General features: G+C 59.7%; 3 protein-coding genes across 23 annotated transcripts; 1 reads left to right on the top strand and 2 right to left on the bottom strand.

Annotated features, from left to right (window-relative positions):
* Nucleotides 1-158: 158 nt before the first annotated feature.
* Nucleotides 159-1513, bottom strand: HCFC1R1 (host cell factor C1 regulator 1). Of its 3 annotated transcripts, XM_082358755.1 has the most exons (4): nt 1383-1513; nt 1013-1069; nt 771-899; nt 159-527 (listed from the first exon to the last, which is right to left on the bottom strand). In XM_082358755.1, exons 1-4 carry the CDS (start codon nt 1475-1477, stop codon nt 392-394), a joined length of 417 nt encoding a protein of 138 aa, XP_082214881.1. In that variant the 5' UTR covers nt 1478-1513; the 3' UTR covers nt 159-391. The 3 variants fall into 3 exon arrangements, with proteins under 3 accessions (XP_082214881.1, XP_082214882.1, XP_082214880.1); XM_082358756.1 differs by lacking the exon at nt 1013-1069 and having other exon boundaries at nt 1383-1511; XM_082358754.1 differs by lacking the exon at nt 1013-1069 and having other exon boundaries at nt 771-962; nt 1383-1510.
* Nucleotides 1514-1531: 18 nt separating this feature from the next.
* Nucleotides 1532-4631, top strand: THOC6 (THO complex subunit 6). Of its 8 annotated transcripts, XM_082358742.1 has the most exons (14): nt 1646-1784; nt 1882-1920; nt 2544-2659; nt 2760-2824; nt 2915-3018; nt 3101-3138; nt 3222-3270; nt 3392-3463; nt 3564-3666; nt 3752-3801; nt 3888-3950; nt 4051-4161; nt 4247-4381; nt 4461-4631. In XM_082358742.1, exons 2-14 carry the CDS (start codon nt 1882-1884, stop codon nt 4539-4541), a joined length of 1026 nt encoding a protein of 341 aa, XP_082214868.1. In that variant the 5' UTR covers nt 1646-1784; the 3' UTR covers nt 4542-4631. The 8 variants fall into 8 exon arrangements, with proteins under 8 accessions (XP_082214870.1, XP_082214868.1, XP_082214869.1 ...); XM_082358744.1 differs by lacking the exons at nt 1646-1784; nt 1882-1920 and adding an exon at nt 1532-1634; XM_082358743.1 differs by lacking the exon at nt 1882-1920.
* Nucleotides 4632-4666: 35 nt separating this feature from the next.
* Nucleotides 4667-12385, bottom strand: BICDL2 (BICD family like cargo adaptor 2). Of its 12 annotated transcripts, none has more exons than XM_082358737.1 (11): nt 12285-12385; nt 11025-11130; nt 10592-10887; nt 8085-8300; nt 7836-7952; nt 7592-7738; nt 6508-6705; nt 6242-6391; nt 5650-5780; nt 5265-5385; nt 4667-5164 (listed from the first exon to the last, which is right to left on the bottom strand). In XM_082358737.1, the coding sequence occupies exons 2-11, from the start codon at nt 11071-11073 to the stop codon at nt 5003-5005; spliced, it is 1587 nt and encodes a 528-aa protein (XP_082214863.1). In that variant the 5' UTR covers nt 11074-11130; nt 12285-12385; the 3' UTR covers nt 4667-5002. The 12 variants fall into 12 exon arrangements, with proteins under 12 accessions (XP_082214863.1, XP_082214860.1, XP_082214854.1 ...); XM_082358734.1 differs by having other exon boundaries at nt 10592-10905; XM_082358728.1 differs by having other exon boundaries at nt 10592-10905; nt 11029-11130; nt 12285-12301.
* Nucleotides 12386-15020: the final 2635 nt, after the last annotated feature.

Here is a 15020-nt window from a genome sequence, read left to right on the forward strand (position 1 = left end):
CTGACTCACACATTCTCAATGCCTGAGCCCAGCCTGCCAGGACCTGGCCATGCCCTGACCGTTTTCCAGGGAAGATCTTGAGGAGAAACCCCAGCATCCAGCACCCCTGCCCTGCCCTCCCTTTCCCAAAGGCCCTGGGTTCCACACTGAAGCCTTCATTTGCTCAGCAATCTTTATTCAGTTCTCTGGGGAGGGCACGGCTCCCTTCCCATGCTCCTGCCCCTCCCACCCCAGGGCTCCGTGGGGCTCAGTGTCCTCTGTTGGGGGAAGGTCCTGGTGCCCAGAGGCCTGGTCTGGAGGAAAAGCAGGGCAGCTGGTCCCTTTGTGGGAGTGCTGGCCTCCCCTGTTGTGGGGAAGAAGGAAGGTGGGCAGGGGCACTGCCCCCCAGCACTCAGAGCTCCATTATGTCCCCAGCTGGGGTTGCAGGGTAGTGGGGGGTGGGGGTGTCCCCCAGCCTCAGCAACCGGAGCGCCTCAGGGATCAGGTTCCCAGGGTAGCGCCAGAGAAGCAGCTCAGAGCAAGGGCTTCTGGAAGAGGAAATGACAGTCACGGCACAGGGCTGAGGCTGGCCTGGCAGAGCCACACCCCACCTGGTACAGGTCCCCAGGGGCTCCTGGACTGCTGGCACCTTCCAAGGAGCCAAGTAGGGAAACAACAGAGGTTGGCTAGAAGCTAAAAATAGCAAGATGAGGCAGAGCCTGGAGATTGGCTCTGAGGATTGGGTATGATCCTCCAGAAGGCCCAGCTAGTGGATTGTGGATGGTGCCTACCTGAGTGGGGGCAGAGCTGGGGGGAAAGCCATGGGGGGGCTGCAGTAAGGGTGGTCATTGTGCAGGCTGAGTCGAGAGAAGTGGGTGACCATGTTCTCCTCAGACAGGAACTGCTTGCGCAGGGGCTCCCTGGGGAGAGACGGGGAGGCAGGCAGGCTGGGATATTCAGAGGAGAGGTAGTCTGATGGAGACCTGAGGTGACAGAGGGCTTGTTGGGAGTCCCTCCCTACCCCCAAACTCACTGCTCCTCCTCCAGGCGACGCTTGGTGCTCATGGGCACAGCTCCTCGGAGAGGGGAGCTGGGAAGAAAAGAGAGCCAGGAGCACCCCACCCTCTTGTACCCATCCCCAGGATCTGCCCAACTAAGCCTGCAGCGTCAGCCAGGAGCCCCCAGCCCAACCCTGTCTCAGCTGATGCCTAAGTCACCCCCTCTCCCAGACCATCCAGAAACCTGCCTCGGAGTCTGTCCCCAGTCTGCAACCCTGTCTTAGCTCATGCCCAAGCCCTGCCGATAAACCCCACCGCGTGTCATCCTGCAGACCAGCCCTGAGGGCCCAGCCAAAGCTCCTGGGCCCCTGGGCCAGGCCCCCCCTAGGGCCCCCACACACACACCTCGCGTCCAGGCCTCGGGACGCCCCTGAGACGGCCCGCGGGTCGCGCTGGGCCCGACCCTGGGGGCCTCGCTCCAGGGGTTGCTGCAGGATCATTGGGGTTCGGGGTCCTGCGAGCAGAGGGGTGGGATCCGGGCGACAGGGGCGGAGCCTCCGAGGGCGTGGCCAACGCGTGGGGCGTGGCTTTAGGCGCGCGCGCGCGGCCAGGTTCCACGCAGGCGCGGAAGACGGACGGCACGCGACTGGAAGGCGGGTCGGTTTAGCGGGGTAGGGGAGGGGACGTGGCGTAGTGGCGTTGAGGAGGGCGCCACTTAGTGTTGGGACCTTCTCGGTGGTCACCTCCGCTCCTGGGACTCGGGTTACGCGGCGGCCGCCTTCACGCCGGGCCGGCCAGCGGTGTTGGGTAGGTGACGCGCCGCGAAAAGGAGGCGCTCGCCAGCACTTCCGGTCTCGTGAGGCTTCGTCGCGCGCGGAGCACTCTGGGACTTTTATTTCTCGAGATGGAGCGAGCCATGCCGCAAGCGGTGCCTCTGGGTCAGGTGAGGGGGGCGCGATGCGCGGTGCCTTCTGGGGTTTGTAGTCCATGCCCGGCTCCGAAGGGGCCGGCAAGGAGTCGTGCCCTCGAGACCTGTTTTGCGTGGGCTGTTGGTGGGACTCGGATTCTGACCCGAGGGAGGGAGAATAACCCAGAAATACCTCAGGGGCCTAACATGAAAATCAGGATACGGATTAGGAGTCAGTACGTTTTTCTGTATTGGAGTAATAGAGCCACTCTTTAAGCGGTTTCTCCGAGGCAGTTCTGTGCGAAGCTTTTTATATACAGTAGTTCATCCAATCGTGACAAAATCTCCCGTGAGCTCCTTTTTTTTTTTTTTTTTTTTTCCGTGAGCTCCTTTTGACAGTTGAGGAAACCTGGAGGAGAGGCTGAGTCCTTGGTCAGAAGTTCCACTAGGCATCAAGCCTCAACTCTCCCCTTTCTCACCTCCTTCTTCGAGCCACCCCTGGGACTATATGGACAGGTGCCTTCTTGGTGGGCTATAAAAAGGAGAACTGAGAAGTCAGTGCGGTGGGAGGCCGGACTGCAGCAGAGGAATCAGGAAGGAGTGTGTGGATCAGGGGTCCCAGACGCCCCAGACAGCCTTCATCCAGTCTCTCTCCACAGATGGAAGTATTTCAGGCCCTGCAGCGGCTGCACATGATCATTTTCTCCCAGAATGTCTCACCCTGTGGGAAGTTCCTGGCAGCTGGCAACAATTACGGGCAGATAGCCATCTTTAGGTACCCTTACCCCTGCTCCCCACCATCCATTAGCTCTGGCACTTGGTCCTCCTGGGGCTGATGCCCCCTGCTTCTGACTCTCAGGCCCCTCTCTTTTCAGCTTGTCTGCTGCTTTGAGCTCTGAGGCCAAAGAGGAAAGTAAGAAGCCCATGGTGACCTTCCAAGGTGGGTGCAGTCATTGAGGCCAGCTTAGGGAACCCCCGGGTGGACGAGAGGAGCAGGACGGGGTCACTCAGGTTCTGTACTTCCATTTAGCCCACGATGGACCCGTCTACAGCATGGTCTCCACTGATCGACATCTGCTCAGTGCTGGGGATGGGGAGGTGAAGGCCTGGCTTTGGGCAGAGATCCTTAAGAAGGTGAGTGTGGAGCTGGGGGAAGGGTGAGGTGCCCAGACCCAGAGAGAGCCTTTGAGGTCACCCAGTGTTTTCCTCCATGAAGGGCTGTAAGGAGCTGTGGCGTCGTCAGCCCCCATACAGGTGAGCCAGGCCCATGTGGGCAGAGGGCATGTGGGGGTGAAGGTACTGCCTCACAAGAGCTGACTCTGCTTTCCCTCCCCCAGGACCAGTCTGGAAGTACCTGAGATCAATGCTTTGCTTCTCGTCCCCAAGGTTTGAGCCCTTTTTAATCGGGGCTCTGCCCTGCCCTGTTTTGGGCCCAAATTTTAATCCTTCCCCTCTCCCTGTTCTGACTTGACATTCTCTTCTGACCCCATCCTGCCTTCTTCTGCAGGAGAATTCCCTCATCCTGGCGGGGGGAGACTGTCAGCTGCATACGATGGACCTTGAGACGGGGACCTTCACGGTGAGAGGGCTGTGGAACTGGAGTGGCAGGGGTGGGGTGGGGGAGCGGGGCAGCAGCATCCTTCCTGGATCTTGTCCTGACACTGCCCTTCTCCCTGCAGCGGGCCCTCTGGGGCCACACGGACTATATCCACTGCCTGGCACTGCGGGAGCGGAGCCCCGAGGTGCTGTCAGGTGGCGAGGATGGGGCCGTGCGGCTTTGGGGTAAGGGAATGTCTGATTGGAGAGAAAGATGGTGGTAAGGGAGGCTGGGGCAAGGAGGGTACCTTTTATGGTTCTTCCCCTACAGACCTCCGCACGGCCAAGGAGGTCCAGACGATTGAGGTCTACAAGCACGAGGTGAGGGCGCACCCCATGCTCTGTCCTTCTTCCTTCCTGGGCATCTCCTGTGTCTTCACCTCCTCCTCTATTCTCCTCCCTCCCAGGAGTGCTCGAGGCCCCACAATGGGCGCTGGATTGGATGTTTGGCAACTGACTCCGACTGGATGGTGAGCCGGGCAGAGTGCAGGATGGGGTGGCAGCTCCGGGCCCTGTCCAGCTGAGGGCCTGTGGTTCACGGCGGCTGGGGACCCCCACCTTTCTGCCCAGGTCTGTGGAGGTGGCCCAGCACTAACCCTCTGGCACCTTCGATCCTCCACACCCACCACCATCTTCCCCATGCGGGCACCACAGAAACACGTTACCTTCTACCAGGACCTGGTGAGGCCCTCTGTCTTGCTTCTGCCAGCCCTGTCCCGCTCCCCCTGCAGCCCTGAACCCTGAGACCCCTCCTTGTCTTCCACAGATTCTATCAGCTGGACAGGGTCGCTGTGTCAATCAGTGGCAGCTGAGCGGGGAGCTCAAGGCCCAGGTGCCTGGCTCCTCCCCAGGGCTGCTAAGCCTCAGCCTCAACCAGCAACCAGCAGCCCCTGAGTGCAAGGTGGGTTCAGCAAGGGGCAGTGGGGATCCTGGGAGGCCAGGGTGTGTGGACAGGTCAGTCACTCCCCTCTTGCCTCTAGGTCCTGACAGCCGCAGGCAACAGCTGCAGGGTGGATGTCTTTACCAATCTGGGCTACCGAGCTTTCTCCCTGTCCTTCTGACCTCCAGCAACACCCCCACCTCCATCTCAGGGGTTTGGAGTGGTTTGTTTTTTTCTTTTTTTTATACTAATAAAATTTTGGGCTTTTTTTTTTCATGTGCTTTTTTCCCAAGAATGGAGGCCAAGTCGGTGCAATGATTTATATATTACTCTGTCTGATCTTAATACATAAATACCTACCCTCACCCCTGTCCTGGAGTATGCTGGGGGCCAGGGGGCCTAGTCCCTGGAAAAGATAGACCTATATAGATTTGAAAAACAGCTCTGCCACACCTGCCCCTGCCACCCACCTGGGGTCCCTGGCCCCCAAAGCTGGCCCCTGCTCCCGGTGAGCCCTTGCCCAGCCTCTCGGGGTGGAGAGGGCACCAGCCGCCTTTGGCAGACAGTCGGGGCCCGTCGCTCCGTTGGCCAGAAGAGGAAAGTGAGCCAAAGAGGGCAAAGGTGGCCCCCTTGACCGGGCGCTCAGGTCCTTCGGAAGAGGTTGCTGAAGAAGCCGCCGGCGGGCCCAGGGCCCAGGCGCAGCGAGAAGCGCGGCGGGGCGCGGCTCGGGGCGGATCCAGCCACACTCAGCTCTTTCTGGCGTTGTGATAGCAGCTGCTGTCCGATGACCACCTGCATGTCGTCCTGCGGGCAGGGCGGCCGGGCCGGCGGGTCGGGTCAGCGTTCGGCCCCGCCCCTGCCGGCCCCGCCCCGCCCTGTCGGCCCCGCCGGCCCCGCCCCTCACCTGCCAGGCCTCCAGCTCTTGCGTCAGCGCCACCTTCTGGCGGATGGTGCGAAGCAGCTCCCGGGAGAGGGAGTCCCGCTCCAGAGAAACGCGGCTGAGCTCCAGGGACAGTTCCAGGGACCTGCAAGGGAGAGGGGCAGAGAGCGGGGCAGAGAGCAGGTCCGAGGGCGCTGGGGCCTCAGCGAACAGGGGTGGTTGGGGGCTCCTGGACCCAGGCGGGAGTGAGGCCGCTAATACCGAAACCAGGGAGGTTGGAGGGCCCTTGCGGCGGAGTGGGGACAATTATAGCACTCGCGTGAGGGAATCCGAAACCCAGAAAGGCCAGAGTGTCTTGGGGGCCTGTAGCCCCCCCCTGGGGCGGTGGTGGATGGTGGCAGATGCTCACTTGTTCACGGCCTCGTCCCGATCCGAGAGGGCGCCGCTTAAGACCTCCTCGGGATCCTCATGCGCCCGCAGTTCCTTCTGCCTTTGCAGCTCCTCCCGCAGGGACCGTAGCTCTGCCCCCTGCAGCGCCATCTGCGGACAGGGTAAGGTGCAGAAAGGCAGGTAGGCCCGAGTGTCCCAGCTCTTGCTCTTCTAGGCAGCCTGGACTCCAGCTCGCCTCCCTCCCGCCCCCTCCCCCACCCCCATCCCCGCGTGCTCCACAAACAACCCAGACAGCTGTGGTCCTGTGCTGGAGATGAATCTTCTGAGCACCTAGAGGGGTGGGGTTGGTCGGGGCTAGATGGGTGGTATAAGCCTGCAGGAAGGATGCATGGAGAAGCATTGGGAGGTGGGACTAAAGAGGCAGTGTAGTCCAGGAACTCTTCCTGGAGGAGGTGACATACAGGCTGGCTCTTCAAACATGATTGCAAGTTTTTTGGGATGAAGGGCTATCCAGGTAGAGGGGAATTCGTGGGCAGAGGCTCCGAGATGTAGATGGAAAAGAGAAACTGATATTGAGAAGGGCTTTGCGTCCAGTACTATGCTTCCCCCACCTCATCCTGCAACCGGACCACTTCCGCCTCCTTCTCTTCCAGTATCTCCGCTGGGCTCAGGGATGCTCGCTTCCTGGGAGGCTCCAACCTCTGCTCCTGGGGCGAAGGCTGGTGGCTGGATGCCTCTTGGGTCTCCGGGGACAGAGTGGCCTGTTCACCAAAGAAGCTAGTCAGTGCAGTGTCGAACCTCGTGGGAAAAAAAGGAGGGGTGGAGTCTGCAGCCCTCCTGGATGGTACGTGTGGGGGCTGGTGGGCCGAGAGCTCACCAGAGCATCTCCGCGTCTGTCCGCGTTCTGGTCTTGGTCCTTGTCGCTGTCGAGGCTATGGGCAAGCTCTAACTGCAGCGAGGCTCCCGAGATGTTGGCGTCCTGGAGGCGCGACTCCTCCTCCAGCTCCGAGACCCGCCGCTGCAGCCTCCGCAGCGCACTCAGTGCCTCCCCCGCCTCGGAGCGCGCGAGTTCCAGCTGCGACCGACCCACCACAGAGCGAAACAAGGGCGGTCAGCCAGGTGCTCCCGCCACCGGCATCCCGCGGCCGGCCCACAGGGGGCGCCGGCGCGCCGCAGAGAGTCAGGCAGCCCCGCGCGTCCACGCAGCCCAGCGCTGAAGTTGGCTCCCACTCCCGGATCGCTGGGCTGCCTTGGGCCGCGCAGTTCCCCTCGGCAGACACCAATTTTGTCCCCTATAAAGCAGGGCGCCGATGGGCGCCCCGGCTTCAAAGTCTCCCATCACCCTCCCTCCAGTCCCACCCCACCAGGTCACCTCGAAATGCCCTACCCCCTCCCCCGACCATACCGGTCTACCTTCTAACTCTCTCACTAATGCTATCATCCAGCATTGACTGATCCTTTCTTCTAAGCTGGGCAATGTGCTGAGTGTCTCACACCCTTACCACAGCCATGTACCATTACCATCCCATCTCACAGATGGGGAAACTGAGGCTGGTGTTCGCAATAGTAGGAAGGGACACTGAAATAAGAACCCAGGTAATTTGACTCCAAAGTGCAAACTCCTGAGATCTCAAACATCAAGCCATACTGCCTCTTTTCATTTCCTTTCCTCCATTTTCACAGCCCAGACCTGGTCCAGGTCCCTATCATCTCTGCCCTGAGTTCTGGCCTCAGCCCCATCCCTGGCCGCCCAGATGCCAGTCTCTGATGCATTCTAAGAGTACTGCCCCTGCTCAGTAGCTTATGGCTCCCACTTGCCCTTGTGCTAATGCCTGTGCTCTTCTGGCCCAGGTGTTAGGGCTCCCAGTGACCCAGCTCTGGTGTCTTCTCCCAGGAAGCCCTGAGGCAGTGGCCAAGGCCCCGGCCTAGATGCACCCGCCCACCCCAACCCTGCTAGTCACCTCCAGACTGTGCTCCCGCCTCTCCCGCCGTAGCAGCAGCAGCTCCTCATGGGTTGCCTGTAGCCTGCCCTGGCCCTTCTCCACCTCCTCACACAGACCTCGAATCTGGGCCTCCAGGTCCTGTCGGCGAGTCTGGAGCATCTGATTCTGGGGAAAGGCCTCAGAGCTGGAGTGGAAGGGCTAGGCCAGGTGCAGACAGCCCCCAGCCAGCCTTCCAGGCTCAATAGACCCAGCTGGCACTCACCTCCCCCTGCAGACACTCCAGCCGTGTCCTCAACTCTGCCCCAGCCAAGGCCTGAGCCTGGCACTGCCCCCGAAGGCCATCCAATTCTCTCTGAAGCTCCTGCTCAGTCTGGGAGGCCTGAAGGTGGGGGGAAGCAGTGGAGCCCTCAGCTGGCCCAAGCCGCAACACCAAGCCCAGTGCACCCACTCCCACCAGGACCCAGGTGTCTGCCCCTCCTTGCCCAGGGACCCGGGGTCAGGGCCGTCCCACCTGGGCCAGCTGCTGGCTGAGCCGGAGGTTCTGTTCACTGAGTTCACTGAGGGTGCGCGCCCGCTCCCGTCCGCTATCCTGCTGCTCGGAACGCTGCTCCCCAAGCTGGGCCTGAAGGGCCTCCACGTCCCCCTCCAGCTCCACAATCCTGGCCTCCCACTCAGCTCCCCGGGCTGCCAGGCCTCGGCGGAGCTCATGGTTCTCCTGCTGCAGCCGCTGTGGGGGCCGGGACAGAGGGTAGAGACAGGGAGAGGTGAGACTGGAGGGGACGCAGGGAGACAGACAGAGACCCAAAGAGAGTCCAAGGGGGGTCTGAGACAGGCCTGAAAACTAGAAACATGAGAGAGCTGGGGAGGAAGTGGGCGGAGGGCAAGACACAGCCTCAGACAGTAGAGGAGGAGGGGGAGCAATAGAGAGAAGCTTCCAGGAGGGGCTGACCCTGGGTCAGAGTTGGACGGGGCTCCCTGATGCCCACTCACCTCTGGCTGCCACCAGGGCTTCTGGACCCGAGGGCGTAGGCACCGTTTCTGGCGCCTGAGTCTGGCAGAATTGAAGCCTCGGCCCATGGCCTCACACACCTGCGTTCCAGGGGCTCTGGAGGTTCGGCCTCTGCCCAGCCTCTGCTTGGTCCCTCTCCCCCAGCTCCTCCTGGCCAGCTCCCTCTAATTAACCCTGGTCAGCCACACCCTGGCCCCAGGCCTCTGCCTGCCCTCCCCAAACCTGTCTAACCAGCAGTGGGATGCTCCTGGCACACCCAGATGCCCAGCTTGTGGAGGCAGGCAAGTCAGGGGGCCAGCGTCTCCCCGCTCCCCGTCATAGACTCTCCACGCAGGAAGGTGAAGCTAACCACAGCTGCTACAATAATTAGCAGGCATTCCTGCCAGGGCCTGTGCTAGCACTTTACCTATATTATTTTATTTACTCCATGAGACTTAGACTCCTTAACATCCTCATTTTACAAATGAGGAAACTGGGCCTCAGAGAGGTTAAAAGCCTTGCCCAAGGACACACAGTAGTTAGTGGAGCCGGGATTCTAACCCAGGCAGCCAAGCCCTTAACCAAATACTGTGGGGGCAACACAGCTCTAGGATGGAGCCCACAGGTTCGGGGTCCGATTGTCCTGGCCGGTGTCCTGCTCTGCTGCTGCTTTGTGGTCAGGCAAGTTCCCTAATATCTCCAAGTCCCATCCATTCATCCATCCATCCATCCATCCATCCATCCAATATTTCCTGAGCTCACCCCGTTTTGGAGTCTTTGTCAGCAGTAAGTGAGACCACCAAGTTCCGTGCCTGAAGCAGCTTAGAGTCCAGAGGCAAATGGACACATGCTTGAACCAGGTAGTTTCAGAGGGGGGACATTAAGAGCTCTAAAGAAACCCTGGGAAGTGATGAAGAGGAGTGGTGTGGGGTGGGGGCTCTCAGGAGGAAGTGATGTCTGTTGCCTCCTGCAGGTCAAGAAGGAAGAGGGCTACAGCAAGGGGCAGCAAGTGCAAAGGCCCTGAGGCAATAAGCGTGGGTTGCTCAGGGAACTGAAAAAAGCCCCCCTCTGAGGAGGGACTGTGTGGCTGAGATGACTGACTGAGATGACTGACGTCAAGGAGGTCACATGGGGAGGAGTTTTGGTTTCATTCTAAATGTGAGGGGGAGCCACTGAGAGATTCTGGGCAAGGACTGAAATGATCTGATTTGCAATTTTTGAGGATCCCTCTGGCTTCCCCATGGAGAAGGGGCTCAGGGGGCAAGAGTGGAAGCTGGGGACCAGTGAGGAGGCAGCTGCAGTGTCTGGGGCAGATGATGGGGCTGCGGCCAGCTTGGAGAGACGATGAGAAGTGGGTAGACTCATAATCTAGTTTCGAAGAAGAATCAACAGGGCCTGCCACTGTGGGAGGGAGAGGTCACAGAGATGTGCAGGCTCTGGTCCTGCAGCAGGAAGCTGGGGTGGGGACAGCAGGGGATGGGGTCATGGAATCCAGTGCCACTTATGTTGAAATGCCCATTAGGTGGCCAGATGGGGAGGGTGTGGGGCCGACGACATGGATACAGGAGTCAGTGGTGTCCAGGGTGTTTAGGGGACCAGATGTGACCCCCAGGGTGAGAGTGTGGCTGACCACAGCCTGGGCAGAGGGAACTGTTCATATCTCCCAGAGCCGGGTGAGAATTGACCGAGATGATGCATGGAAAGTGCTTAGCCCAGAGCCAGGCAGGGAGAGAGCCCAGGATCTGTTGGCTGGGATCGTGCAATACTGCTGAGGAGACAGACCCAAGATTCAGAGAGGTCCAGCAGCTTCCCCAAGGTCACACAGCCAGGCAGGGATCTGAACCCAGGTCCTGTCTTGCCCTCAGAGCCCATGTTCTTAACCACTGGGCAACACTGCCAGGGAGGCTGGTCCCAGACCTGAACTGCTGTTCCAGAGGCATCCCCCTGCCTGGCTTTCCTCTCCCTGACCCCCTGCCTGGTCCCTCCCCTGTCCTCCATCCCCCCAGCCCTGCCCTCTGCTGTCAGCTCACTTCCTCATGCTCAGAGTGCTGGGCACTCAGCATCTCCAGCCGCCGCTGCAGCTCCTCATTGCGCTCCAGAAGCATCTTGCCAAGCTCTGCGGCCAACAACAGGTCTTTCTCCTTCTGCTGCAGCTGCAGGGCCAGGTCCTCGGGCTCCTCAGGCCTTGGGCCCCCTCCCAGGAATGAGTCCCGCTGCTCCAGCATGAAGGGGAAGAAGCCCTCATTGCCGCTGGGGGAGGTGCCCCCGGAGACCAGCCCGGATGGGAAGCTGGGCCCTTCTGGGGAGCTCATGGTGCCTGCAGTGTCTGTGGGGACAGGAAGGTCTGTGGGGAGAGGTAGCTGCATGACACTCCACACCGCAGCCCAAAGGGGTTCACTGCCCCGCCCCACCCCCCGCCCCCACCCCCACTGGCCAAGACGTGGCTCTCCTGCAGTTCTTCACCTGCCTTACTGGCCCTCTCGGTCCTGCAGCCAGGGCCTCCCTGGGCCATGAAGGGTTAATGATCTGTGTCTTGGCTGTCCAGCTCCGTTAATGTCCCCAGGGTAAACTGAGGCAGGGAGAAGCAGGAAAAGAGCTGTCCAGCCTTCTGCCTCTGGCAGATGTTTTCTGCTCCCAGGAAACCTTCTCCCAGTGCTCCAGGACCACACGCCACCCCAGCGACAGTCCCCACCCCCCTCTTCCCAGGACCCAGCTGTTCTGGCTCCCAGCCTCTTACCAGCTGGGAAACTCTTACCAGAGCCCAGGTTCTTGGGACTCAGGACTCTGCGATGAGTCCAGCCTCTTCTCCCAAGAATACAGGGCCTTGGGAACTTACGTGTCCTGAGCCCTTAGCCCCCAGAAATCCAGCACCCTCCCCTTCCAGAAGCCCAGGCCCAAGTTACCAGCCCCCCAGCCCTCCTGGCCCTTGTTTTCCTATTTTTTCAGGTCCCCATCCTTCTGAACTTAGGTGCCCGAACCCTCAGCCCACCCCTTCTGGATTGCTGGCCCCAGTCCCCCAGTTTCCAGGCCCTGAGCGAGCGAGCGGGCGGGCGGGCTGGCGAGGTAACAGGTTGTGCCGGCACTGCCGCCTGCCCAGCCACTCCAGGTTTCTGTTTACTTCCCGCCTGGCTTTGGGGATGGGAGCCTGGTGGCACTCCCCTAGGGCCGCCAGGGCCTGCAGTTCAGGGGCTCCAGGGCGCAGGAGGGAGGGAACACACGGGGCTTTCCTGGCATATTACCCCTCTCCAGCACTCCTGAGGTTCCCCCACCCCCTACGCGCAGGCACACATCTGTCCCTTCCCCTCCTCCCCTCGCCAGGTGTCCGACCCCAGGCCTACTCTCAGGACCCAGGCATCAGCTGCAGTCCCAGCCCAAATGCCCCCCGGCCAGACTGGGGGTCTCCCTGACGTGGCCTCTGCAGGCCAAACACCGCTCTGGGACTCAGGGGTATCCCTCCTCCTCACCCCTCCCAGCACCGAGCTACCAGTTATTAGCACCTCAGCCCAGGCGTCAGGGTCCCCAGCGCCTCGACCCCCAACCCTAAGCGTCGGAAGCCCAGCCACCGCCTTCCTGCCTTCCTTCCTGCCCGCGTCCCCCGTTTCCCGGCCCCGGGAGTCCGGCCTGGCCGCCCCTGCCCTGCCCCATCCCCCACTAGCCCTCTCCCCGGCCCGGTCCGCCCGAAGCTCGAAGGTCCCCTGTCCTCGGCGCCCCTTAGGCTCTCACCCGACGACGCCGGGCTCCCTCCGAGGTACCCGTGGTCCCCAGTCCCCTCTTCCGGAGGCGGCGCCAGGTGAACTGCCCGCACAGGTGAGGGGGCGGTGCCACGGGCAATGCCGGGTCGCCCCCTGGTGGCCGGAATGACCAGGTGGGGCCTAAAGAAAGTCGCCTCCACCCAGGTCAGAGCCAGTGACCCATCTTGCTGCCATCGGAAAACGACAGGGCCCATTAACTGAGCACCTGCTGTGTGCAGACCCCTGAGCATATATGTCAGCTCCTTTCCTCTCACAACTGCCCTTGTGGGATAGGAAATTATTAACAATAACAACAAATCTAACATGTATTAATGCTAAGTAATATGCTAAGTAATAATATCCTCTTATATGGGGATAACTTGTTTACTTTCATGACATCCTAATGAAGCAGGAACTACTATTATCCTCACTTTACAGATGAGGAAACTGAGGGCCAGGGAGAATCTAACTTGCTTGGGGTCACATGGACAGAACTTGAATGTGAGCAGCACAAGTGTGACTTCAGGGTGTGTGCTCTTATGCTGATTCCCGTGCTGTAGGTGACAGCTAAAGTGACTTGCCCGTAACCACACCTTAGCCTGTGCGCCTCCCAACTTGAGGCTCTCGGTTCCCAGGCTGCACAGAGTCAGAGGCAGAGGCCTGGGTATGGAGACTGGGAGGATCCAGGCCTGGGTTCTGGGGTCCAGCCCAGTGCAGCCTGGGCATGCGGGGGATGCCCCTGCCGTGGCCTGGTGGCTTGTCAGGAGTCCCCTCAGACTTCCAGGGCTCCCTGGGTCCCTGTAAAAGGGGTTGCTGGCCTGGTGAGTAGGGACAGATGGAGGGCTGGGAGCAATGGTATGCTGGTAACACTTTAACAACAGACTCTCTGGGGAAAAAGAACGCCCCGATTTGTTGCTTTTGCAAATTTCTGTGCTGTAAGTACTCCCTCCAAAGCTGATTTCAAGCTACTGATGTGACATCCTTGAATGTGGAGATGGGCAGAAATGTCCATAATCAGCTTTTGCCAGTACCAGCTGGGTCCCCTGCCCCTCTGGCTGGGGGGGTCAGGGCTTCTGAGTCTTGGAGGACTGGAGTCCTATCTGGCTGAGTCTTAGAAAAACAGGAGGACGATGGGAGCTGGGACTCCTGACTTGTGGGGAAATGGATGCAAGGATTCCTTGGAGGGGTGGTTCGGGGGCCGGGACTACTGCGTCCGGGGATGGGACAAGGTTTCTTGCCAGCACAGAGCAGGGGTACCAGTTACATTGCAAAGGGGTCTGTGGGCTGCCTTGCCTGGCAAGGCCACTACATTCTCCCACAGCACCTGTGGGACAGCCTGGCAGACTTCGGAGGGCTGGAGACACCCCAGCCTTGCCTCGGTGCTGCCACCTGACTCCCTCCAAATACCAGGACCACCCAGGGCCCCAGGTAAAAGGAACCCACACTCGACAAGCCTTCCCTGAGCCCCTCTCCTGCCAGGCAGGGGGTGAGCTCACCTGCAGAGGAAGTGCTCAAGGCCCTACTCCCAAAGGAGGTTCACAGTCCACCCAGTAGGTTGGAGGAGGTGTAGACCTATAAACCAGAAAGGCACCAATAAAACAAACAGCAAAAGAGCTTGGCTCTCGGGTGCTGGCATCACATGGCTTCAGTCCAAATCCCAGTTTGGCCACGTGTCAGCTGTGTGTACCTGTGCCATTCAGCTGACTGGCCTCTGCAGCCCTCAAGTTTCCCCATCTGTAAAATGGAGGCGATCACAGTTCCTAGCTTATGGAGTTCTGAGAATTCAATGAGGGTGAAGTACCAGCGCTTAGGCTGTGCTCGTGATCCTCAACAGAGCCCTAAGAAATGACTCACCACATGTATTACAATGCATTTCATCCTCACAGCAACCCTATTAAGTCATTACCATTCACAGACAGGTTACCAGCTCAGGGAGGCAAAGTGATTTGTCTGTGGCTGCATGGCCGACCTCTCATCCCAGCTTGCCTGGCTCCCAGCCCCAGTCATTCTTTGGACATTTGAATCTGGCCTCCAGCCTCCCTGCTGGACCTGAGTCCTGGCCTCCAGCCCCTTCCCTGTTCCCCAGCTCCCCTCTCCCAGCCTCCCTGCTGATCACAGGTGAAGATGTATAAGAGGGACAGAGTGGCCCCAGGGAAGCCCTAGGGATGCTGGGACATGTCCAGATAAGAGCAGGGATGATAATAACCCAGCCCTCTGGTCTCCAGCCACCCCCCAAGCAAGCCAGCTTCCTGGAGCCTCCAAGCTCTGGCTCGGCCCTGAATGCTCTCCCCCACCTTCCTAACCACCTGGTGGGCCCCTAGTGTTCCGAGTCCTGGTGTCTCCTCCCTGGGGAAGACTCCACAGACTTCACAAGGACTTGGGCAGCCTCTGCTGGGCGGTGGAAGCCAGCAGAATGCCCCACCCCCTCCACTGAGGCAACCCAGGGAATGGCGCACTTCCAGACCAAGGCGCCTCCGGGCTTTTATGACAGATACAAAGTCTATGAACAATAAATAGTATTGTTTGGGGCATTTAAAACCTTCCTATAAAATGTTTTGCACTGAATACATTGTTCTGTAACTTGCTTTTTTTCATTTAGCCTGATATTTCCAAGTTTTTTCCCAACTTAAAAAAAAAAATTGGCTTTATTGGTAAGTATTCATTTCCTAGGGCTGCCATAACAAATTTATGGCTCAAAAAACAGAGATGTATTGTTTCATAGTTCTGG

Source organism: Balaenoptera borealis, assembly GCF_965194805.1.
Source record: "Balaenoptera borealis genome assembly, chromosome: 16".
Taxonomy (NCBI): Eukaryota; Metazoa; Chordata; class Mammalia; order Artiodactyla; family Balaenopteridae; genus Balaenoptera; species Balaenoptera borealis.